The 25,986-nt window shown below is 36.3% G+C and overlaps 1 protein-coding gene across 1 annotated transcript in view; it reads right to left on the bottom strand.

Annotated features, from left to right (window-relative positions):
• Positions 1–1,913: 1,913 nt before the first annotated feature.
• The window catches only part of tbxas1 (thromboxane A synthase 1 (platelet)), a 132,623-nt gene continuing 108,550 nt past the window's right edge, over positions 1,914–25,986 (bottom strand). The window contains exons 11-14 of the mRNA XM_088646958.1: positions 7,598–7,686; positions 6,264–6,401; positions 3,807–3,969; positions 1,914–3,446 (exon numbers count right to left, since the gene is read on the bottom strand). Of these exons, the coding sequence (XP_088503084.1) occupies positions 3,342–3,446; positions 3,807–3,969; positions 6,264–6,401; positions 7,598–7,686 (495 nt within the window). The 3' untranslated portion in view covers positions 1,914–3,341. The remainder of the gene's footprint in view (positions 3,447–3,806; positions 3,970–6,263; positions 6,402–7,597; positions 7,687–25,986) is intronic.

Here is a 25,986-nt window from a genome sequence, read left to right as displayed (position 1 = left end):
CAACGGTCCTCAAAACTGCTGCTATTACCCCAGTGCCAAAGAAGCCTAACATGGCTCTCGACAATCTTAACAACTTTCGCCCCATCTCCAACTTACCCTTTCTCTCTAAAATTCTAGAACGTGCTGTCACACTTCAGTTACATAACCACCTCATGACAAACAACCTTTTCGAACCCCTCCAATCTGGCTTCCGTCAACTTCACAGCACAAAAACCGCCCTAGTCAAAGTCACCAACGATCTCCTAATAGCTTCTGATTCTGGTTCTCTTTCCATACTCATCCTTCTTGATCTCAGTGCTGCCTTTGACACTGTTGACCATAACATCTTGCTTTCTCGTCTCGAGACTGTGTTTGGAGTCTCTGACACTGCCCTCAAATGGTTTAAGTCTTACCTCACTGATCGCTGTCACTTTGTCTCTCTCAATGGGTACAGGTCTGAAATTGGTCTTGTCAAGTCTGGTGTCCCTCAGGGCTCAATACTGGGCCCCTTGCTCTTCAGCATTTACATGTTCCCACTTGGTCAGCTTTTAAGATCACATGGCCTCAGCTTTCATTTTTACGCTGACGATACTCAAATATACATCCATACCAAACCCGACACTGATGTGGCTGTCTCTATTCTATCTAATTGCATCTCTGACATAAAAATTTGGATGACTCAAAACTTCCTTTATCTTAACTGTGACAAGACTGAAGTCATGCTTATTGGTACCCCCCATCAACTTCGTAAAGCCAGTCCTGTAACCCTGTCTGTAGATGGCTCTGTACTTGAGCTCCAATCAAAATTGAAAAACCTTGGGGTTATATTCGATTCTGGCTTAACATTCGACCCACATGTACAGCATACTGTCAAAACATCTTTTTTTCACCTTAGAAATATCGCAAGACTACGCCCTATGCTATCATTAACTGTGGCTGAAAAGCTGATCAACATATTTGTATTCTCTCGAATTGACTACTGCAATGCTCTGCTCCCTGGGGTATCTAAATCTACTCTGAACAAGCTGCAGTATGTCCAAAATTCAGCAGCCAGAATCCTTACCAGATCTAGTGCAAGTGTTCACATTACTCCTATCCTGGAGTCCTTGCACTGGCTTCCGGTCAAATTCCGCGTAGACTTTAAAATCCTCATGCTCACCTACAAGGCTTTACATGGCTTGGCACCTCAATACCTGTCTGAACTTTTATCGCCCTACTCCCCACCTCGCAACCTCCGCTCTTCAAATTCTGCCCTCCTTACTGTCCCCCAAGCCCGTCTACATTGTATGGGCGACAGGGCCTTCTCCTGCTATGCCCCCAAGCTCTGGAACTCCTTGCCCAAGGATATTAGAGAGTCACCTTCTCTAAACTCCTTCAAATCCAGACTCAAAACCCTCCTTTTCAGAAAAGCCTTTACTTAACTGGTTCCATTCTTCACCCCTCTGCTCTTCTTAATACCATCTTCCATGGTCTCCTCTATTGTTATTGTTGTATTGTTGTAATTATAATTGTGTCCTGTCTTGTGAAATTTTCTTATTTATTGTTGTAGTCTTCTTATTTATTGTTATTGTCATCCTGTAAAGCGCTTTGAGAAGCCACCTTTAAAGGCGCTATATAAAATAAAGTTTATTATTATTATTATTACTGTATTGAGAAATAAGGACTTTATATGCTTTATGTAAGTAGGCTAAATGTGCCCTATGGTAATTCAGTGTGAGACTGAAGAACACAGTTCCCGTTTTGAATACATCTTGTGTCGGGCTGAGGGAGATCTGGGTGCCTAAGTAGGAATAAGATCTCTAGAATCTTTGAATCACTAGGTGGCATAATTGGCTACAAGAATCCTGCATGTTGGGATTACTATGTGTAATTCACTGTTTCAAGGAGAATGCTTACCACACTCCACTCCTAAAGCAGGACGAACACAGTGCAGATTTAACATTTTAAGTATTTACTTTGTGAGAATAGTAAATACAGTTACAGTATGTAAAATGAAGCAGAAAAAAGACATCAGTACAAAGTAAAAGTAGGCCATTGTCATTGCCTTTCCCAGGAAAAAAAGTGCAAAAGAAAACATAACCTATGTAGTATCAAATCACATTAAGCTCTTTGTGAATTACTGTGAATTAAGTTTCTGTTAATGTTTATATTTACTCATATCTACCATAGAAGAGGAAGCACTACTGGATTTTCCAGTAGTTATTACTGTGGTTTGAGAATGAAATGTCAAAATTTTGATTCTAAGATCCATCAGGATCCACCTTAACAACTGTAATGTCATATGTCATTTCATTTCATACTAGAAAAACAACCTACAGTATATTCATCACAGATGTCATACATACAACTTACTTTATACAGAAAAGAGATCCTTTATGATCTCCAGGAATCATCAATATGATTACAATTAATTGTCTGTTACCAATATTTTTTTTTATTATGGATAATGCAAAAAAGTTAACATATTTGTCACATTTCTTTTTATACAGCATTTCTAGCATGGATCTTGATTACCTGAAAAATCAATGGTGGTAGGGTACGGATCTTTATCAAACTGACAGTTTAGTATGACCTCAATAAACTTTAACTTTTGAACTGTCAATTGGAAAAGATTACTTTTCCCCTGTTGGCTTAGCCTTTTGTATGTGTACCAAACAGGAACAAACTCACCATATCCAAGTATGTTTAAATTATTGTGCAATAATTATCTAAAAGCCATACAATCCAAAACTTAGTATTGATCTGCTATTAAATTTAGAATTTCTATTTTTTGTTTTTCTACCAATACAGTTTGGTATTGTCATTTCTCCTTCCAAAACATGTATTTGTCCATCATTTTGTCCATCATTGTCAATCAAAACCATCATGTGTGCACTAACTCCACAATGCTTCCAGCATTGTTTTACAGTTTGTGGCTCTTGGTGATAACACCGCAAACTCAAAAGTGGCTAGCCACTCACAGGGACAGGTATTGCAGTTTTGGTCAATTCAAAATTAACCTCTGTCAGTACTTGGACATTCCCCTTCAAATCCAGCTAATGACTAGTGAGATGAGGACTCTGTGCATTTGTTATGAATGCACACTTTTACTGGTTGAGCTGTTTACATTTTCTCTCCAGACTATGTTCTAAAAAAAACAGTTCTTCTTTAAACACCTGTGTTGTCTCTTTCTTCATTTTCTAATATAAACTCACTCATTGAAAACTATTTGAGAAGCACACAATACATATTTAAACCTAAAAATATATAGTTATCAGTACAGTACATACTCCCAAATGCCCTGAAATGTAAAAAAATTAACATATCTAAAGAAAAAGTGAGTAAATCATGAGCAAATTATTACAGTCAGAGACACAGTAGAGTTACAAATCTTCTTTGTGGCATGCAACTGGCTGTCGGTGTATTATTTTGAGAAATATTCCATTTTTGGGTCCAAGGGTGGAGTTGGATTTTAACTCCAGAGGAATCTGAAATTAAATCCAGGAAACAGGTTACAAAGTAAAGAAATCGATCAATTCAGTAAAAATCCTGATACAGTCTAGCTCTGATAATTCACATAGAAGCACAAGCTCTTTCCATTTTCACTCTCTTCTTTACATGTGATTTATACCTATTATTATTTTCTTTATAATAATCTTGCAAGAAAATAAATGTACTCCTGATTAATGAGATCACTGATGATAACACAGAGATTTTGCTTATTCTCATGTAATTGCATCTCGTCTATGTCTGCAATTGTTTACATTCATTTCAATTGAAAATACCAATTCCTAAGTATAGTTAAATTCAGAAGAAAAATAAAATTTCTGTTAGGAGAATGCTCACACCTCTGTCTGTGGGCAGGTTTCAAACTGGAACCTTCGAAAAATGCGGAGCATGGCAATCTTCGCCTCCAACAATGCCAGCCTCATGCCTACACAGCTGCGAGGTCCTGCACCAAATGGCAGGTAAGCAAATGGATGCCTTTCGGCCTTGGCTTCTGCTGTGAACCTGGGAATTGTTGAACCCAATATCAAACAGTGAATTTCATTTACACTGCCAAATCACAGGAAAGAGATAAATAGCTCTGACACCACAGTGTTCAGTAATAATGAGCTCTACAAAAGTGTGTCTTCAGTCTTTCAACACAGTGAATGTATATACATAACTTTCTAAAAATCAAAATGATTACTAAAACAAAAACATTATAAATAAGACACAGCTGCTTGAACATAAAATGTGCTAAAAATATTAAACAATGTGCAGACAGAAGGTACTAGTGTAGATCTCACAAAGGTCTATAATGGGTGAAACCTTATGAAAAGGAATCAACTCAGCTCATGAACATCAGGAATGATTTGCTATTGTTTCTGTTGCCTTAGATAAAGAAATATCACACATGTTGAGTTGTGGTGGTTTCTTTACTTACACATGCTACAAGTTTAAGAAACTATAATTCCTTTCTCAGACCAACATTTTTAGATTTAATAGGTCTTCAAGGATTTCTTAACAACACAGTATTTAACGTAAGGATATTATTATTTAATATTAGATCATCTTATGTACTGTACAGTTGTTCTGAAATTATAACTTGTTCTTTTGATTTTTAAGGGAGTTCCTCTGATGTACTACATCCTATATAGCAGTGGTTCTCAAACTTTTTGGACCAAGTTCCACCCCTGATCAAACCAAAGTATCCAAGTACCAACTACAGCACAAGTCATCTTCTCATAGGAACCCCAGAAATTCCCAGAAATGACCAACATGTGCGCGTGCGCGCACACTCTCACATGTAATAAAAATAGCACTGAGCACTTACTGTTTGTAACGTGCCAGAAGGTTCAGCAAGGGGACTGGACCCTACGCAGTGTTTAGCTAAAGATGTTAAGCAAGGAAATTATATGGAGAGCAGATGCCTGGTGTACTTAGCCGAGTCGCGTTGCCAAAAGTCATGGTCAGGGGGATGCATAGGTCAAGAATCCGGGTTTTCACAAGACAATAGTTCTCTCAGACAAGGAGTTAATAAGGAAGGTGAGCTTTATAAGAACGAACTTAATACTGAGCGAGGAGGTGCAGGTTAGGAGCACTTAAGTAGTGGGTGGTCGGAAGGTGTGGTGCAGGACTAGGGACGTGGTTGGATAATTAGGATATCCGTCAGCATCTGTGGGAAGAAGCAGGGGCTTGTGTCTGATTAGTGGAGGCCGTGACACCATTTCAGTGAGAGGGGTGAGCCTGTTTAGTAGAGCAAAGCAGATGTGAATTCATTGATTAAGCCTTGATACAGTTCACACTTTGACAGCAGAGTCTAACAGATTTTACTGTAAATCCTCAGGAATTTTCTTGATTGCTAAGGCCTTGTGGTGGAGGCTGCAGTGTGTCCACTTCATATCTGGAGAAACCTATCTAATTTGTGCAACTACATCGCTGTGTCTGCCTGTTATCCAGTCGATTACATTCTCTTTGATAAATTCATTCAGAAGCTGAAATATGTGCTCTCCTGTAGTTTTTGTTGGTAGTGGCCTACAGAACAGAAAGTCCTCAAGGAACGTGCCCTCAAACTCGTATCTAACATAAATGAGCAAACTGGCCAATTCAACGGCATCTACAAACTCATCTAATTGCAGTGAAAAGCATCTGCTCCTCTTAACGTGCTCTATCAGCACTGTTTTGACATCATCTGCCATATCAATAATTCTACGAGTGAGGTGGAACTGTTTAGCAGCTTTTTCTCCACACATAATACGTGTCAGCTCTTTTGCCAACGGTATACAAAGTTCTTCACAAGTAGTGTGGGGCTTACCAGCTTCAGCAATCTGCAAGCTTGCATTTTCCCCCGTTTCCATTTCAGGAGTCCATCTCAGAAGTTAAAAGAAGTTTTTATTTCTTTCACATGGAAGCGAAACACATAGACGCTCGGTGTATTTTTCTCAAATTACCCTAGAACAGTTCTTAAATATTTTTCTGTTATCTATCACGCTTTCCTGTGCTCACAGGATTGACATTGTTCCAAAATCTCCAACCTCCCTATTTGCTGAAGAGACCTTTTTTTAAATACAATTACAGTAGCCACTTACGTTCGTAGCACGCATTCCTATTCCTTTCTATACACAGTTTGAAAACCACGGCTATATAGGATTGCAGCAGTGGTATGCTCTCAGTCCCATCTTGTGACTCTGGGATAGGCTACAGATTGCCATAACTCTCAAGGTTACCAACTTTATGATAACGGATGGATTACATGTAGTTTCAAAGTTTAAACCATTTGCTACAGTCTACCATTATAATCTAAATATAATGTTTCCTACCTCTCAGGAATGAACCTTTCAGGCTCAGGCCAGTAGTCAGCATTATAATGTAAATAACCTGCAGGAATTTCAACTGTAGCACCACGGGGAATAAACTGCCCATTTACAGTACAGTCCTCTGCAGCATCCCGTGCAAACCTGTGGAGCAACACCAAACTGTCAAAAAGACAACCAAGAAGGACGTTACAAAAAATCTTCTCAAGTCAAGTGACCAGACTTGGCCATTAACAGGGACTGCAAAAGTTAGACTCCCAGAATCACTTAGCCGAAACTCTAGTTAAAATGCTGAAAAACCCAGCTGAGTTTATGGGGATTTACGCACCAGAGTGTTTTTAATATTGGGTCCTCTAATTTAATCCAGATTTTCAAATAATGGTCAGGATAATAGATATGCAGGAGCTCTAATGAGATTTAATTGACAATCCTCATGGACAGTGGGAAACTGTTGTGATTCAAACATAATGGGCCTGTTTTGACCCTTTTAGAGATCACTTGTTATCTGAATTCTTCATTTGATGTATCTTGGAGAAATATTCTGGTTGTCGGTGGATATTGGTAGTGTTGTAAGAAAGATTCAGAGATGCAGTATGTCTCTGAAACAGATTTAAATGAAGCATGCAGGAGTTGTGCCTTATCCAAATACATAGATTTCTATATCTGGTTCTTTAGCTAGTCTGTTTCTGTAAAATACATCTGTGACAAGGAAATTACTTCTCTAGTCAGGCCAAGGCCAAAAATTAAAAGTGACAGGCCTCAGCGACTTGGATCAACATCTATGCTGAGTTTTTCCCCTCTTTATTCTGAGTACACATGTGCCGTGTGTTAGTGGGCTTTGTTTCGCTGGGGGGAAACTTTCTTAAGATCTGTACACTTACCTTTCTGTTGAGTTAAAGTTTACTACAGTATGTCTTCTAAAAGACCTGAAGAGTGGTCTTTATTTTACAGTGTTATTCAATTATGTGTATTGTTTAATTGTAAGCACTGAATGACTTTGTCTACCCTACACTGAAGATAAGCCTGAAGGATATATTTTCCCAATTGTGTTTTATGCTTTATTGTCACAGGAAGATCATCAACTGTTTTAAAATAAATCTGGGCTTTTGAATGGAGACACCTCTAGTTACCACATTGTGTAACTGTCTCCCTTTGTTAGTATCTCTTTTTTTAATGAAATCTAAATATTTTAAAAATTAACATTAAAATTATATATTATATATATAATTATAATTATAATTATAATTATATATATGCTACAGTATATACAGCATTCACCATGTAAATATGTATGGTAGTGTTTCGTGAATATGTACAGTATTTATACATGGAGTATTTACCTGAAACCAGGAGGGAACATACGCAGGGTCTCTGAGATGACTATGTCTAAATATTGCAGTTCCTGCACATTGTTATAGTCTGGTGTGTCCTGAAGGAGAATGAAAGAGAATCATACATAAGAAAACAATTAAACAAATCATAAGCAATGACAAATAGCATTCACGATTTCCTGACAGCAGCCAATGCAAATTTCTTGTTGAAGCTGTTTCTTATATTCGGCACTAGAAGGCAGCAATTCAAAACTTTTCAGCCTTAATGAAAACTAAAATATCATAGGCAATGGGACCCTTCCCCTCTCAAAAGTCAGATCATTAAAGCAAAACATTATAACTTAGATGATTAATTTGAATTGTTTATTAAACATCTCATTCCAGTTATTTAAAACATAAACATTACTTTGCAAAGTAAATTATTACAAAAAATGTAGTACAGATTTTTAAGATATATCAATTAAAAATGAACAGCCTAGGAGTGCCACAGTGCTAAGCATTACTGCTTTGTAATGCTGGATCCTTGGGTTCAACTCCTGGAAAGCTATCTGCATGGAGTCTGTACGTTCTCACTGTGTTGGCATGGGTTTCCTCTGGGTGTTCTTGTTTTCCACAAAGACCTCCACAGAAATGCTGGTAAGTTAAGTGGCTTCTGTAAAATCGCTACTTGTACATGTGTGTGTGTTTGTCTGTGTCTGCCCTGCGATGGACTGGCGTCCTGTCTGGAGTATATCCTGCCTTGTGCAAGAAAAAGCTTTGGTTATCTCACAAACCTGTACTGGATAAAGTGGTTTAGAAGATGGATGAACAGTCTTTTTAAAAACTACTTTAATTTATTGCAAATTACACTAAATATCACAGCACAGGACAGAATGTTCCCAATTCTGTAGAATTCAACAATATACAGTATAGGCTGCACCTTAAAAAATAAAAACACAATAGAACAAAACAAACATGGTCAGTCTATTGAGTTCAACAAATAAATACCTAAGGTTTGCAAAGTGGGAGAAAATACGATTCATTAAACATCCAGCAGCATTTAGCCATACATATCCTTAAAAGACTAAAGTTGTATTAGACCCTGACAGAAAGGAACAGTAAAAACATCACGAGACATCTTTTTGCATGTTGAAATTCTGTGCATTAAGTTAGACTTTTTTGAAGAGCTGTGTGGGAAAAATACAATACATTTTAAAGGGGTTTACACTTGATGTTAAAAAAAAAACTTCAAAACATCTTAAGTGTTATTACTGCCCTATTATACTCAGACAAATCATTCCAACTAAGTTTGTTTGAATGGGTCGAAAGAAAGAACTCATATTAAATAGGATGGAGCAGATCACAGCTCTATATGGTACAGCTGTGATTAGATTGTCCAGTCTGCTACAAAAGCAATTTAACTCTAATGAGAAACATAAATACTTTTATGAACCTCAGACTTCGAAGCATTACTGACACGATGCAATGAAACATAATCTTGAATTAATCTCAAAAGTTCAAAGCTCTCATTTTACAAGAACTGCATCCTATGCAAGACTCTTGAATTAATTTGTGGTATTGGTAAGATCACGTTATTAAGTGACTTTACATTATGGCATGCAGAGCATTATAGGAATGTCAACTGCACATCGCTTGCATTATGTTATGCAGTGTCTGTTGCCAATTATCACAGTATTATATTTAATTGTATAATACAGACAGACCTAACCAAATTACTGTAGGACTGTGGGAGATAGCTCCCCTTTATCTGCAGATAACAAAGACGTCACCAGTTTTGCGTGACATTTTACCTCCATATTATCTGCAATAAAGGGAACAAAGAGGAGCAATTCAGTGAAGACAGCAAATTAATTTCAATGAGATAAAACGTCTAGTTTCTTTTTAAATGTCCAGTCACGGTACAGCACAGAATACCATTAGGGTTGCAGCTATTACACTTTTTTTTTTAAGCCTTAATGTGGCACTGAAAATTATGATACGTTTCAAAAAAGCATTCTGAAGTCATTATCCACATTAGGCAGGGTATCCAACCATGTGGGTTAAGGGGTGACGGATGTCTTGAAGTCCTCTATTATAATACGGGATTGCTGAACAGTAGGAGAAATTGTGAATGCTGTGCTACGTTGCAGTGATATAATCTGTCTAATGCATTAATTAGACAGATGTCTTGTCACTTCCCATTCCTGAGCAGACACTTGGAAGACAGAATGACATTTTGCTAGCAAGTGATGAGTGTGAAGCTGTACTTATCTATGCAGATGGAGGAGCTGAGTTCATTGGTAAGATTTGTATTGTAGTAAAAGCCTGAATGAGTTAGCATTATTGAAAAGCAGGAATCACAAATGTATCCCTGAAATTCACATTTTGTCCATAGTTTATAATGGACTTAATCTAAAGAGCTACATCTTAAAAGTATAGCAGAATAGTGATCCGAGTGCAATATCTGGAGCGAAGGTTGAATCTTACTTGCAGGCAAAGTGCACAATGTTTCCGGTCTAATAATTGTGATAGTCCTTGTGTAGAAGCACATCCCTGCCCAGCAGGAAGCTAGACAAGAATAACTGAAATATCTGGACCGGCACTAAATTGTTAATGGAAGGCCTGAGAGTGACAAGTAAGCCAAAGGCCCAGAAGAGGGCAGTAAGGGTTCTCTACTGTACCATCTCAATGTGCACAAAGGCAGAAGGACACCTGCAGAAACAATAGGAGCTCATCCTGTGTGAATTGCCAATTTAATTTTCTTTAAGAATCTTATAAAAATTGAAACATACTGCCCTGGATCCTATTTCACAAGCAAATTAAACATGCACTGGCATTACATACAAGCCAGTAGAAAACCCAGAAGAAAATTAAGAAAAGCAAAAGCAGAATTTTGGAACATTAAGCCTATTTTTTTTTTTAATTTATGACTCCAAAGCCCTTTAACTTGAGATTATGCCTGCTCCATTACTGGCTACAGAGAAGGAGGTAAGATGGATGTCTCAATAATCACACCATTCTCCCATGAAGAAGATCTTGCCTGCATTTACAACATGAATCGGTCAAAAATGGCAAAGTTGTTCTTTATAATGTCCTCTGGCAAGATGGATTGGAAGGTTTATTTTGAAGAAGTCTAATTAAAATGGCAATTATGAAATGTAATTATACATGCCTTTCTCTGAGAGATGCATTTGAACCACTAAGAACCCATTTATTAACTGTATGTGGATGCCAGTTAACCACCAGTACAAGGTGAGAGGCGCAATTTAAAGAAGCTTATTTAATCAAATATGGGGATCCTGGGTATAATTCTCATCATTCTCTCCTATTCTTTGATTTAAGAACCTCTGAACATCTTAGAAGGTTCTGCATGTGAATGCTACCTCTGATCCATCTACGAGTTTATGATGAAGAGACAGAAGGCAAAGAAACAGGCTCACCCTTCACATTTGCTAAAGGATGTTTTTACCCAATAAAGCAGAGTAATGAAGATGTTCTATAGGCTCTATGAAAATAATGAAATGATTAACCAGTACCATACTGTTTCCTGCACTGAATGTTGTGCGCTTTCCACATTAACGTGCATTAAATAGATCTAAACTCCTTATACTTCACTATTACTCATTATGATGTTCACTGCAAATAATCAAATACCAAATACTTTTACCGGTAAAAGCAACGTAATATTTTTTTCCTGCAACTCATTATTCCGATGACTTAATGTGAAACATCTACCCTACAATATGTGAAAGAATTCTTTAAAAATCATTTACATACTGTACTATGCCACATTTGAATATTAGGCCTGAAGCCCCATTGAGAAGTTAGACAAGCAGACCAGATATCATTGCTTTTTTATCACAAACATCTACAGGGTTTCCATAGAAACCCAACATGTTTCTTGTTATTGTTAGTGACAATGGCTTAGATATTCATCCACAAAAGGTGGCTTTAGGGTACTATTAACACACAAATTTAATGGCTGTCAGTTTGTATTTTCTTTTAATGGTTCAGAATTTGCAAAGGAAAACATCTTATTGCACTCAAAACAGGCTAGACATACAATATACAAAAATCCTCACCTGTTTTCTTTTTCCTTTATAGTCTAATCCATCCAAACTTGACTTGCCATTGTCCTTTCATGAATAATATTTGTTATATTAATAATCTCTTTGACAATGTGATATTTAAATTATAAGAAGCTGCAGTAATTCGTGATATATTAAATCAGAGTTTATTTCAATAATTATTTTTTAATAGCTACATAAAAGACCTATACAATGCTGGGCAGCAGTCTTTGTGCAGTAAATGTTCTTTATGCAGAAACATAACTGTGTTTCTTTCTACCGAAACACAATTATGTGTTTCTTAACATACAGTGATCTTCTACTGAACCTTGAGTGTTTTTTCTCTAAACCAATAAATATTCCAACAAATATGTATTTCTGTATAATGAGACTTAACCTTCAACAACAACAAAAATAATAATAATAACTTTTTTTATATAGCACCTTTAAAAGCAGCATCTTAAAGAATGTTATGGTTAGAGGTGCAGCAGAAGATACATGGTCAATAGAAAATAGAGCAGACTCAGACGTTAATTAAATAAAATACTTTCTGAAAAGAAAGAGAGGATTAAAGAATATTTAATGATGAGGAATACCTGTTGATGAGTTAATTCGATTTCATTGGTATATGAATGGATTTAAGTGATTAATTGGCTACTATATATTGATTTCTCAACCACAGTGGGCGGAGCGGTGGCTCTGTGGCTAAGGATCTGCGCCTGTGACCGGAAGGTTGCCGGTTCAAATCCCGTGGCTGGCAGAGGAATCCTACTCCGTTGGGCCCCTGAGCAAGGCCCTTAACCCCAACTGCTCCAGGGGCGCTGTACAATGGCAGACCCTGCGCTCTGACCCCAAGCTTCTCTCCCTGTCTCTGTGTCTGTGTCTCCCTGGAGAAAAGCTGGGGTATGCGAAAAGACACATTCCTAATGCAAGAAATTGTATAGGGCTAATAAAGAAACATTATTATTATTATTATTATTATTATTAGTCCTTGGGGTGTTGTGATCAACTTTTTGAAAGTTCTGATCAGTCTGCACTAAGAATTTCAATTTAATTTAAATGAAGTTTAGTTCGGGTGGGATGACAACAGCCAACTTTAATTAGTTTAATGTGTCAGTGATTCGTAATCAACTAAAACACATTTAACTTTTTAATGGATATTTCAATTTGCTGCTCAGATAAATAGCCTTTTAATCTCAGCCAGGAATCCTTGCACGTTCAGCCTATACCCACAAGTGTTCAATCTGCCCCTTTGCCATCTCAGTAAACCACTTTTCAACCTCAGCCTGTCCCATCCCCAGGTCTTTTTCAGAATTCCATGCATTGCTGATGACTGAAATCTGATGTTGTCATACCATCATTTTCAAAACAACCCGACTCACAGCCATTCTGTTATTGCGCCTGCAAACCCAGGCTGCTCTGGACAAACACAAATTCACTAAAATGTTCACAAAATTAGACTTTCTCCTGTACTCTCTTCTGCTTTTGTTCCCCAGTACCCGACTCACCCGAGGGTTCCTCCCTCTTGGCCCCCGGTGTTCCTGATGACATCTCATTGGCCCCGGGTCTGTTCTGCATCCAATTTCCGGCTCAGTCAGCAAGCTTGTAATTCTGCCTTCTTCGTGCCACTGTCCCATACAGATGCAACCATTCACAATGCGTGGTAAAACCCCATACTGCGTAAAATTATCTGCAGATTAGCGTGTTATACCGCAGTACATGTATGTGATTGGAAGGCCAAAATGACCGACAGGCGGCACTCGTGGTGCATTGGTTGTTAGTGAAACGATTGCTTCATTCAATCTCTTTCCTGTGCATGTTTAAATCTGCTTAATACTGAATATTAATATAGAATTTTACAACTAAAAGGAAGTTTTGGTAGCTAATAACCAAAATAAAAGGAGCATAATGTCTCTGAACATCATAAATGATATTAATTTAGAAATATAAACATATTATGTAAGCTGTTTATGGCTGGTATTAGTAGATTAAATAAAAAATACACACCATATGTTTCTTCATAAACATTTTAAGGATCAAAGTCTTTCAATCAGTTACTTACTGTGGTTATTTTGGAAAACTTTTTACGTGCTCCTGCTGACTATATTAAGTTTAACTAAGCAGCTAAATTATCACAAGGGGACATTTTGGAAATATTTGACGTTTGTTTTTAAAATATATATATATTATTGTCCTTATAGTGGTAATAGCAACGGACTGTCATGTACTGTGCTGCAACCAGGCGGTTCAAACCCGATCAGAGAATTACTTTGTTTCTTACACCGAATATATAAAATTAGTCCACTATTATAGGTTGTTGTTGGTGTGAATTTGTGTTTCTGGATAAATTTAAGAGATAATATTGTCATTAAGGATTTCTTCGCAAAATTCTTTAAGTTAAACAAAGGAGGGAAGAAGAGTTATTTTTACAATTGACTGATTTGATTCCTCTCATTTAGCTGAAATGGATAAAGAAATCATGCAATAGTTATACTGTATGTATTGTAAAGTGCTCGGTTTTATTAACAGACACTCTGACTCAAACTTGTGTTGTACAGTGATATAGATGTGGGTAATGTCATCACCATTAAACAATGTGCTTGTCTCGCAAATCCTGCTAAACTAGAACTTAGACACAAGAAGAGTATTATTGGACAATGCTGTGTGGCTCTGGCAGAATTTCTCTGTAAACAGAAGAGTTATAGAGGAGACACGTTGTGTATCGCCTCTTTTTACACTTATAAGAACATTCCAATGTTAATGGGACACGGAAGATATTATTAATAACCTTTTAAATCTGAAACTGTTAACTCTACTTCACACCTGCATGTCAAGATCACGGTTTCAAAATAAAAAAACATCAAACCTTTGATGAGAACTCATGATGAGAATGTCATGATTGTCTCGCAAGGATGTGAAACGTGACACTTTTTTACAGTTACCATCAGCAGAAAGCACGTTTATTTTTTATTTGTGGCTGCTACAGTTGAACCCTTTGCAATGGCTGGATAGTTAACACTTCAAAATTGCTTTATCAGTCTGTCTGTGGGGGGAAGGAGAGGGAGGAAGGGTGGAGCTCTCCTTGACAGCTGACACTCCTCCGTACGCTTAAGTAAAAAATTAATAAAAACGCCAATGCAAACGTCATATTTACAAAATGTTGAAAATAAAAATGTAAAGTTCTCTAAAGCTTTCTCAGTCAAGAATGTTAAGAAAAAACAGGACATTTGATTGCTGGTTGCCTTATGTTAAAGAGCAACAATGACAGCAGTGCATGCTACCGAAAATGTATCCCATCCACTGAGAAAAACTGTCTATTTTACATAACAAACAGTGGAGTGCAACACTCCTCTACACAGTATATTGAAGTTTGTGAAAACAGTGACAAATCACCCCGAACTAAATACAATTTTAAAATAGAAGCAGTTTGAAATGTCAAACATTTCAATATACTGTAGTGTCCATAATATTTTCTATTTTAGTTTTTTAAAGAAATGTTTATATGTTAGAGGAAAGCTCATGCCAGAAGCTGGGCTCAAACCCCTAATCTGCCGCACACGAGTCGCATGCCAACGCACTGCTCCACAGCTTTGCCTATAGCTGAAAAGGGCAGGCAAAATGTTTTCACGTAATCACAGGTGAATGAGTTAAATTGATGCAGACGTTTACAAAGAAAGTGGACCATGGTAATACTTTGAGCTTACAGCCTGCCCAAAGTCATTCATTAATTAATACAATTGATAATATCTTCCGTATCGCATCAAAATTGGAACATTTTAATAAGTGTATGAGGCGATACACAACGTGTCTATAAGAGTCTATAACTCTTCAGTGTACAGAATAATTTCTGCAGTTACACAACCTCGTCTCAAAATAGTAAACAACAGGCACTGGCTTACTTGAAGGTGTAACACGTCTTCACTGTCATGGTACAGTTTCAACATACTGTACAGTATGTTCTCCATTACCACTATAAGAACAATACAAGCTTTAAAAAAAGAAAAATGAATGTCAAAATGTTTTCAAAATTTCCAAAATATGTTTCCAAAATATTTTAGCTGCTTAGTTACACGACTCCATATTAATATTACTATCAAGTGGTATTAAATCAGTACAACTTTAATTTTTTTACATTAACAGCAAGTGGTGTTCTTACTATAGTACGTATTCTTAGAAAAGGATAAAACATACACAATATAAGCTTAATAATGTTAGAACAAGCATGTTAAAACCAGAACCCATGTAAGTTACCAAGTTAAAGACTTTGATGCATAAAATATTTATGCATAATTAATTTTTTTATGATGAATGTGGAAGGTTGTATACTTTTGTCCAACTGAGCATTCTTGGTTTTATAAAATATACAGACTTTGTAATGTATTAACATACTGTAATATACAGTTTAAAATTATTAAATGTCAAAAGAGTTTACAACTTAAATTCTTAATTGTAAAAAGATTGTCCCTAGTGGATTGGGTTGTCCCTCGACAGGATTCAAAACCGGGCGTTTTCAGGCGACAGCTCAAATGCTTTACATGAGACGTTAAGCTTTATTAACTCCACCTGGCGGTTTTACAAGGTACTATTATCCTAATTCAAAATACATGTGGTATATATTGCGGTATAAGGCGGTATGTTGCGCAACATCCATCGCGTTTTAAGGCAGCGTACCTTGCTCATTTTGAATGGCTGAAACTATACGAGCAATTTGTCCCTGGTTTCCTCCCTCTCAGCCCCTGCTGTTCCTAATGCTGCCTCCTCAGCCCCAGGATCTGTCTAAGTATCCTAACTGTCCCCTGGTGTCTCTAAAACTGACTCTGTGCCCTCTTCCATCTGTTGTCCACATAAGCAGCAAATTAATCTTTCCACTCAAAATCTCCACAAGACTACTGCCTTAAACTGTATTGGATTTCCTACAAAATCCTCCTATATTTAACAGCAACAAGCTGATCCGATGTTTCATATTCAAATATTTATATTCAGTGCACCAAGATCACCTCCGCTATGAATGATGTGTCACTATTCGGTTCTCTGCCATTAGGCCTGCTCTATTGCATTATCCAAAAAACTGTGCTTTTTTGATGACAACAAGCAATTCTCAGCACAAGTGCGTTGCTCCAGAGCTCATCACAATTTTGGCAAGACATGCTTGACATCAAAGCAACCAGTACAAACACACTTGGGAGACTGTCAAAACTCACTTACAGTATATGTCAATAGCAATAACTGGAAAACAATGAAAATAACCTCCTGCTCCCCAGCATATATCAACAAGTGGGTCGTGTACCACTTTTCTGTTACCCAGTTCTGTGCAGGTAGCTCAAAGCTGCTGCTGCGTCTGGGTCAGTGCAGAGCCTTCTGCTACAGAACTACAGCCTGGGTTCAAAACTGGTGTCCATATATACCTCGCCACCTGGAGGGGTTGATTCCATTGGGACAGATCCCCAACAAATTTATTTATTCCCAATGGGAGTTTTTGTTTTCCATTCCACTGTGCCCACAATGTTCAATACATTTGTAATGCATTGTCGTATTTCAGAGTCCACAGGAAACCGGGTAACCAAGCAGTCAGTTCCCTACATTTACATGTTTCAGCCACATCAGGAGCTCACAAATAGTCAGCGGATTATTCTGTCTTTGCTGCCCTTTGAGCCAATCATTTCGTTCCCTCACTACAGCTACTTTCTTTCACAATGCAAAGCTCTCACTATACCGCTTAAAGCTCCAGGAGGAAATTCTCAGCAATTCACGACAACAGTTCAGCTGTCCTACATTATCAAATTGCTCTTGGTTCCAAAGAAAATATACTTTGTGTGCCTTGTGATAAGCTTGGCTGGATCTACAGTATGTCCAATTTCTAAATCACTCTTTCCATCTCAACCTCCAGCTGACTTAAAATACTGTTAAATCTGGAGTTGTACCTCACACCCTCAGTTCCTATTGGACTGCCCTACCTCTGTTCTCTAATGTAAAACATTTCTCATCCAAAATTTCATTCTTCGTCTTCTATTGTAAGGAAAACCCGATGTTAAGATTAGCAACAATTAAGTCTTAACTCTTGGGTGCTGGTTTTCTTTGTGAAATCTTATATTTCGTTTCTTCTCAACCAATCAAAGCTGCATTACTAACAGTCAAAGTGGTTATAAAAAAGCAGAAAACACTAGCAACGATTTTGAGTAAATTGTTGATGCTTAATTTCTGATTGTGTCTAGACTTCTAAAACTTCTGCACGTTTAAAATCCATGAGTCACTGAATAAGTTCCTGGCCTGAAACAGGTGACAAGAAGGCTTGTAGTGGCATACTATGCTTTATCCTTTTTATCCTTAATTATTTATCCTAATTACAGCTTTATGTCTATTAATATTTCACAATGAATGGTGAAAAATAACTCAAGCATTGTGCTATCAGAAAATTATGACATTGGGTGGACAAAGAATAAATTAACACATTTTGATATTGGACACTAGAACCACTACTAACGGAACAGCAGAAATATATAAATATTAAATCCCCTGATGAGGATTACAGTCCAATCTCAGCCACAATTCTTTGCAAAGACAATTTTGGGTATGGGTATGAAACTCTAAACAGAGGAACTCAATGTCAGTGAAATTGACAAACATGATCTTTTTATCACTGACCATTTCTGTACATGGTAAAAGATTACCTATCTCTTGAACTGTGTTTTTTTACTCTTAATGTAATTAGATTTATTTTAGTGGTAATATTAAAACTTTTGTAGAAATTGTAGTTGCAAGATATTTGTACGGAACTTCACTTTCAAACGTCTGATGTTTATTCATTAATGGATTATTGTTCTGTACTAGGCAGATTTTAATGAAAAAGTTTGCTGCACAAAACTAACACCATATATTGTATATTTAATTTAAAAGAGAGCTGAAAAGGTAAACACAAGCTTGCAGAAGAAACAAGAGAAAAATAACATAAGAGGAATAACAGTTGATAGGTTAATTCAGGGGACACATTGCTTTTAAACAACAATGCTTTTAATTTGTTTATCATTAACAGTATGAGTTCTTTTTTTGAATAGAACTTTGAATATCAGAACATTTCTTTTTTATTTTGATGTTTTAGGACATCCCAAAATCAAACAATCAGGCTTCAGTGAAGGTAAAATAAAATGAATTATACTGCTATACTGTATATAAGAAACACCACAGGGGTTACATTTATGACCCTTTCAAAGGCCTGGCATTCTTATATTTGGTTCTGACCTAGTACAAAGAGGACAAGTTGTCCTATGTCCAGACAGTTAACCCAAAATAAACTTGACAAAACAAAATAAATGTATTAAAATACTCATCTCAAGATGGAAGAAGCAGGAACTAGCAATACTGATTCACTGTCACACAAACCTTTGAATCCACGTGAATGGGGAAAAAATGACTGACCTAGTAAAAACAGACCACTGTACTGTCCCTACAACCACAAACCCTAGAAAACCATGTTATAACAGCAAATTTTTCACTTGAGGAAAGCAAAACAGCTCTGAGCTTCTTGATATAAATAAAAACAAATAAATCAATACAGCAATAGGCTATATTCTATATGGTATAAAGCACATAATATTGATTCCTAAATGATTTAGGATTGTTTATTCACTATGAATGCATCGATAGAGATGTGGATAAAAGTAGGTCTAGGGTCAACATCACTGACAGAAATTTACCATTTCAATTACAGAAGGAAAGCAAGCAGCCAATCAACAGAATTGGCTAGCCTGTTTCTTTGTCCTGATTTTTCCAGGCATCTTTTGTCCAAGCCTGAAAAGCACTTGTCTCTTGCTATGAAAAATTGCTCTTTCCACATCCCATCCCCCACCCAAAATTAAAAATGGCAAGACCTGATACAATGACCAATACAGTAACACAAGGTAGGAAATCTTATTCTTGTTCTTGTCATTTGTTCTTGTCATTTTTCTCACTGGAAAAATATTGGGGAGCGTTAATCTTTTCTGTAGCAAAACACTTTTTTATCCCAAAGTACATTATGCATTTAGGGGATCCACTTTATGCACCACTGAATTTTGTACCCACCTGAGTAACACATGGCAGCCATTATGTCCTAGCAGCACCACTACAGAGCAGATCTGGTGGAGAAGTGAGAAATGCATCATTTGATTTAAGGGGGAACGTTAGATTGGACATATTGCACAAGTTACAGGATCAGACTGGAATTTAGTCAGGACATCAGGTTTATCTCTCCTATAGGTCATAGCATATCAGGGCATAGCAGTATTCAGTAATATGTTCTGTCCCAAAGAGAGCAGAAGGAGGTGCAAGATAAATGGGAAGTCACTGCCTCTAGCACATGATCTCTAGCACATAATGCTCCCTTTTCCAACAATAGTAGTGGTAAGACTTCCATGTAATATCCACTAAGCATCAACTGCAGCTCATCCAGTTCCAAGAAGGACCCTGATGTAGTTCTAGGATCAATAATGTACTGTCAACAAAGTTACCTTACAGTACATAATGCTAAGAAGTATAGTATGCAGTAGCAAAAAATAAAAACAAAAGCTGTGTATTTAGTTCAGATTTAAGATCCTGAAGCATGATATCTCACAAACCAAAGAGAGATGCAGTCACAGGAAATTCTTATCCCATAGAAGTCAAAGGAGAACGCCATAGGCTTCATGGGACACTTTCCAAGTTGCATCAGCCTGTAAAACTTAGGACAGTTGCTGGGCTCTTGTATTGACCAAACAACATACTGCCTGGCTTTTGCTTGCAGTGCTTAATAAGGAAGTGTGTTTTCATCCTCACATACAGTGCAGCAGCCATAGTTTCAGCTATAATGGATCAGTTCATTAGTCATCTCTAGATTAATTCAATATCTTTGTAAATTGCTCACATAAGAACAAGTCCAATTATACTGCTAGGAGGAAGCACATTAAACGTGTACTGAAATGTCAAGGCAATTAGGGTGCAGACAAATGCCAGCTATGTAAAATCCTGTTAATTCATAAATCGTAAAAAAGTGCACTAGTGTCAGCTTCTGAGTTTGTTGATGTCAGCCAATTATTAGAAATATTCAGAAATATATCTTCATGATAATTTGAGGATTTTTTGACAATCTGATATTTTGACTTTGATAATACTGTACTGTATCTGATGTATGTATTCATACACACAGAATAGATAAAGAACTCCTTAAGTGGCTTCCAAGCATCTACAGAATAGAGGCAATACTTAAAAGCTTTGGGTTAACTCTAGTATTGAGGGCATTAGTGTGTAAGCAGTTGAGTTACTGACCTAACTTGCTTGACTATGGAACAAGTAAAGGTTTATTCCATTCTGAAAACAGAAGAAAAACACAATGTTTTGTCAGCATGGAATACATCTTTACTTACTTTGCAGCCTACGCATGCTGACACAGCTACCTTCTTGAACTACTGAGGGAATGATAGCCTCATAAGGATGGAGGCCATTAAACACTCACAGTGGGTAGAATGATCCAGAGAGTAGCTGTAAGGATGATGATGTGATGCAGGAGGGATGCAGAACAATGCATGCTGGAAGGGGTATTGCTACCTGTATTTATACTTAGTTGGGTGTATCAGAAGGTAAGCCCTTCACCCTAGTAATCCAGTTATAAACTTTATCAAAAACAGTACAATTCAGTGGCACTCCTGTTCCAAAGAACTCTTGCAGCATATCCATGAGATACCAAGCAATCTGCAACAGGTTTTGTGGCTGTGTTGCCTTGCTATTCCATATTGAGGTTACACAAAAGGATATAACAGTATATTTGACTGCTGACAAAAATACCATGTAGGAAATGACTTTTCCCAATATTAATAAGACATCACATGACTTGATGAGCTGGCAAATCCCATTACATCTTAACAATAACTTCACAGTTCTCATTTTGATATTTAGAGTGTATTCTAAGATCAGGATTAAATACAAATTTTGAATTAAATTACACCCAGTATTTGATGGTATGTTTCCCTTGGGTAGAAGCAAGACAAAAAGCTACCTTCAAGAACTGGGTATTTCATTTGCAGTTGGTGGGTGAGATTTGAATTAATCTAGGACAGGGTACAGTGTGCAGTATCTACTGTATAGAAGCAGAACCATTTTCTGAAAGCCTGATATAACATCTATGATTGACAGCTTTTGAAAGTCCTTCAATGTAATGTGAAGGTTAAAATTCTATATGAATACAATATATGTAAGCTAATCAGACTGCATCCCCTGGAAATCATTTTTTTATTTCAGTGTGCCATATTTAGACTTAATATTGTTTTGTGAATTATTGTCTCGGTACTGACGGCTTCAGCATGCTCAAGATTACAGGTGATCTAACTATAGTCAATGAGGGCCAGTGTGTCTGGACGTTTTCATTCCATCTTAGGTCTTAATTATTCAATCTGCTCATTACCAGCTGCATTGAACCAATTTACCAGCCTCTGCCAGCTTTTCAAATGCTTTTTGCTATAGACCTGGAAAACCTGCAGATGTGCTGGAACTCCAGGACTGGAGTTTGACCACATTACATTAAAATATGCTGTATGATTTATGGTTACTACATGTTTCAACTGCCTTAAAAAATGATATCTTGTACTGTACATTTATATCATTTCTAAACTGGAATGTCTTGCATTACAACAGAAAATATTCTTCAACAGATTTGAAAGAATTACGAAGAACTGAAGTTCTGAAAAAACTGCGCTACAGTATATAATCTGAATTTCTTCCATGGTTAATTTTTCATATTAGCCAAAAGAAATTAGGAAAATAAATTAAGATCAACTGTAATAATCAACTAAGAGATCATTTGCAATAGAGGATATACTGTAAAACATGGTAACATTCAGAGATAATTCACAAATGAGATTAAAATAATGTGAATTTAAAAAAAACAGTGCTTAAATGTATTTTTCTCTTTTAAATCATGTTTACAGTCCATCATTTTACATTTTTTTAGGTGAATGAAAAAGGAAACTTTTAATATAATTTTTTCCCAGACATTAGATTCTTATAATGGCTAAATAAAATGGAATATGGTAATTCCATTTTCAATCTGATCTTCATTTTCCTGACTGCTGTGTCACAACAACAGAAACATTAATTAGGTTCTCATGTACAGCCTAGCAATTTACAACTGGTCTTATGGTCATAGGACAAAAAATGTACTTTGATATTCCAGGGTTTTCATGTATTCAGACTATTTCATTGATATTTAAGATCATAGTAAAAACTGGCAATGTTATTTTACTAATTGAACATGTTAAACTGCTCATAAATATTCTAACATTTGCAAATAATAACACTAATAAGTATACAAATAATTTGTTCAAAATATAAGAACATTGGAAACATAACAGACATGAAGAGGATGAGCTCAGCTCATCTAGTCCATTCGGTAGTTAGTACTTAAGTTGAATCTTGAAAGAAACCAGAGTATCGGCTTCAACAACATGGCTGGAAAGCTAGTTCCACACTCCTACAATCTTTTGGGTAAAGACGTACCTACTGTTAAATGCACTTGCACATAGTTTAAATATAAAACAATTACATTTAATTTCAGAGAACACTTATATGGTTAAAAATAACTGTTAGAATAAAACAACTCATGACTTTTTGAACAAGTCAACAAAGTGGGATAAATTAATTAAGATACATGTCCATCTTTTCAAATACACTTTGTAATTAATAGCCTCAATACAATAATATTTATAGTTCTGTTACATTACTTCCAATCATTATTTTCAGACATTTTTTCCTTTTTAAAAGAAATACATATTTTGCAACTAATCTTATTGTCTTGCCATTCTGTTTTCAATTAATCATAAACAAAAATATAAAGCAACAGTACTTTTTTTAAACATTGCATCAACAGTTAAAATACATTTATTTAGTAACCAATCACACTTGTATTAGGAACATATTTATAAATAGTTTTTAGCCATTCCACTAATTTGTCTAAATAACTTATAGATGCCTCCTATTCTGCTGGTACTGTGGTAAGGTAGCGCTATGCTGTTTACTCTTATATTTGGTAATGGAATCACAAGAATAACAATATGGTCAGACACTACCTTAATTTCAAGGCATGTTAGAACAGTCCTTCCATCAATTTTGTAAAATACATTTAGATAGAAGCTATTTAAGCTGTTTCTGTGCAAACCCAGCACATTTCTCCATTTGTTTTACTTCATTCCACTAATCTTTGTTCAATAAAAGCACTGATTCTGTTTAAGATTTTTGTGATATTTAAATTATGTCAACTGTAATGTATTAACTTTTTTTTCCCTGTGAACTCTTGAAGGAACCAAGAAAACAGCACAAAAAGCCTGCTTTATAATTAAGTCATAAACTGACACAGATGCCTACATCAAAAGAGAACTGCCTCTCTGTACTAATGTAATGCACACCAATTTAATTACCTGACAACATAAAAACTCAAAGCATTTTATAATGTAATGTACCTCAGACATTAATGGAAGCATGACAGAAAAATGTACAATCCGCATTGTTCACTTGCTGCTGCTAATTCTAATATCCCAGGAGAGAAGCCAGTAAAGGAATATTTAACAATAGCTGCCAGCCTACAGCTGCTGAAATTTAAGAGGCATCTTTTAGGAACCCTTATACAGTACCGCTACATTTATATTACTTTGTGCAGCAATTAAGGGCTTAAAATAACTACAGTTTTCCTGCTATACGTTGGTGTCAGTAGTTACAAATGAGTCTTTATGCAAAGTAAAATAATTTGAAGATTTTAATGGTGTTCAGTTTTGAATATAAATTATGAGTGGCAACAAACAGTTAGTACATACACACATCAATTCATAATAATAAAATCATAAAATACTGAATGTGGTCATACCATTAAATGTCAAATCCCACCAAATCTAAACTGCCACAATAATTATTTATAACCCAATATAAAATAAAAAACCATCTAAAATTCCAAATTCATGTTACAAACGTTAAGCATTTTCATTGTAATTATGCTTTGAAGCAAATCTTTGATAGACAATTTTATCACATACTACTGATAATGCTGGATTTTACTAAGCCTAAAGTTTAGCCCTGAGTAAACAAAAAGTATTTTATATATTCTCAAAGAAATAAAAATATGCAGTGGCCATTAATCAATGAAATACTGCCACTGATCATTTTAATGCCCACTATAAAGAAGCACATTTGGGAGTTGTTCTGCAGATTAATAATTCACTACATATTACCTGGAGCATCCAGGTCAAGCTGTGATATTACAGCTTAATGAGCCTGCACAGATTCAAAATGCTAAGCTCTAATGCAGAAAGACAGCCAACACAAAGCTCTTGGAAAAAACTACACACATGCTCTCTTAACATTTAAGAAATATTATTATTTTCTCATTCTCAAGAGTCTGTTTTCAGGGAAAAGTCTTCCTGTAGCCATTTTCTAATAAGTTTCATAAAGTAAATACAGTTCTGGACAAATACTGCAGCGGGAAGGAACAGGAAAATCAGTACAGGTCCAGTCATGTTTATTTTTTACTATCAGCACTGTTAACTCATTAATTAAACAACACATTTTCACCTGCACATCTTGTCATTTTTAGATTGGCTCCACTGAAGATGTTCTCTAGGCAGCTTAGTATGACAGGTATAAGAAACAACAGTGATGGGTTAGTTAATACAATGTTATAGGGACACCAGTTCCAAAAGACAGAGGAAGTCACAGTCCCACGTTCTTGGTAGTGATCCATCCAAAGGATTCTGACCTCCTTCCCCTTTGCTGATTCACTACTTTGAGATAAATAAAACAGATTAGTCGTTTCCAGATGCTGAGTGCACTGAGACTGACTAGAACAGGATATTGGAATTCCCTGAGCCTCACAGGAAAGATGACCAATAGCAAGAGAGACTATCAGACTTGATTAAATATAAAAACCAAAAACCCTTTTGCATCAGAACTAGTAGCAGAACTTGTAGTACTTGTACATCAGCATTTCTGGCATATTATTTCCCTCTCAGGAGCTTCAATGTGTTTTTCTGTTGATTGCTGTTGAATGCAGTTGTGTTATAATTACACAATGCACTACCAAGACTTCATTTCTTATACTGTGAATATTGTGGACAATTTTGATTACCACAACACAAAAAACTATAATGCAGATCCATAATTAGACCAGAAAAAGAAACCAAATACATTCCCAGGCTCAAAAATATGTCTTAGACTGGCAGGCTTCTTTTTTGAGTTGAACATAGAAGACCATTAGGGGACCCAATCAAGTCAAAATTTGTAAACACATTTTACATAACCAACCCCTTGGACTATTTAAATATCAACGGTAAATTACGAATCAGAGGACAATTACAAATAACTATG

This window comes from Lepisosteus platostomus, chromosome 9, assembly GCF_059453375.1.
Source record: "Lepisosteus platostomus isolate fLepPlt1 chromosome 9, fLepPlt1.hap1, whole genome shotgun sequence".
Taxonomy (NCBI): domain Eukaryota; kingdom Metazoa; phylum Chordata; class Actinopteri; order Semionotiformes; family Lepisosteidae; genus Lepisosteus; species Lepisosteus platostomus.
The sequence above is the reverse complement of the archived record's forward strand: the minus strand, read 5'-3'. Positions and strand labels throughout refer to the sequence as shown.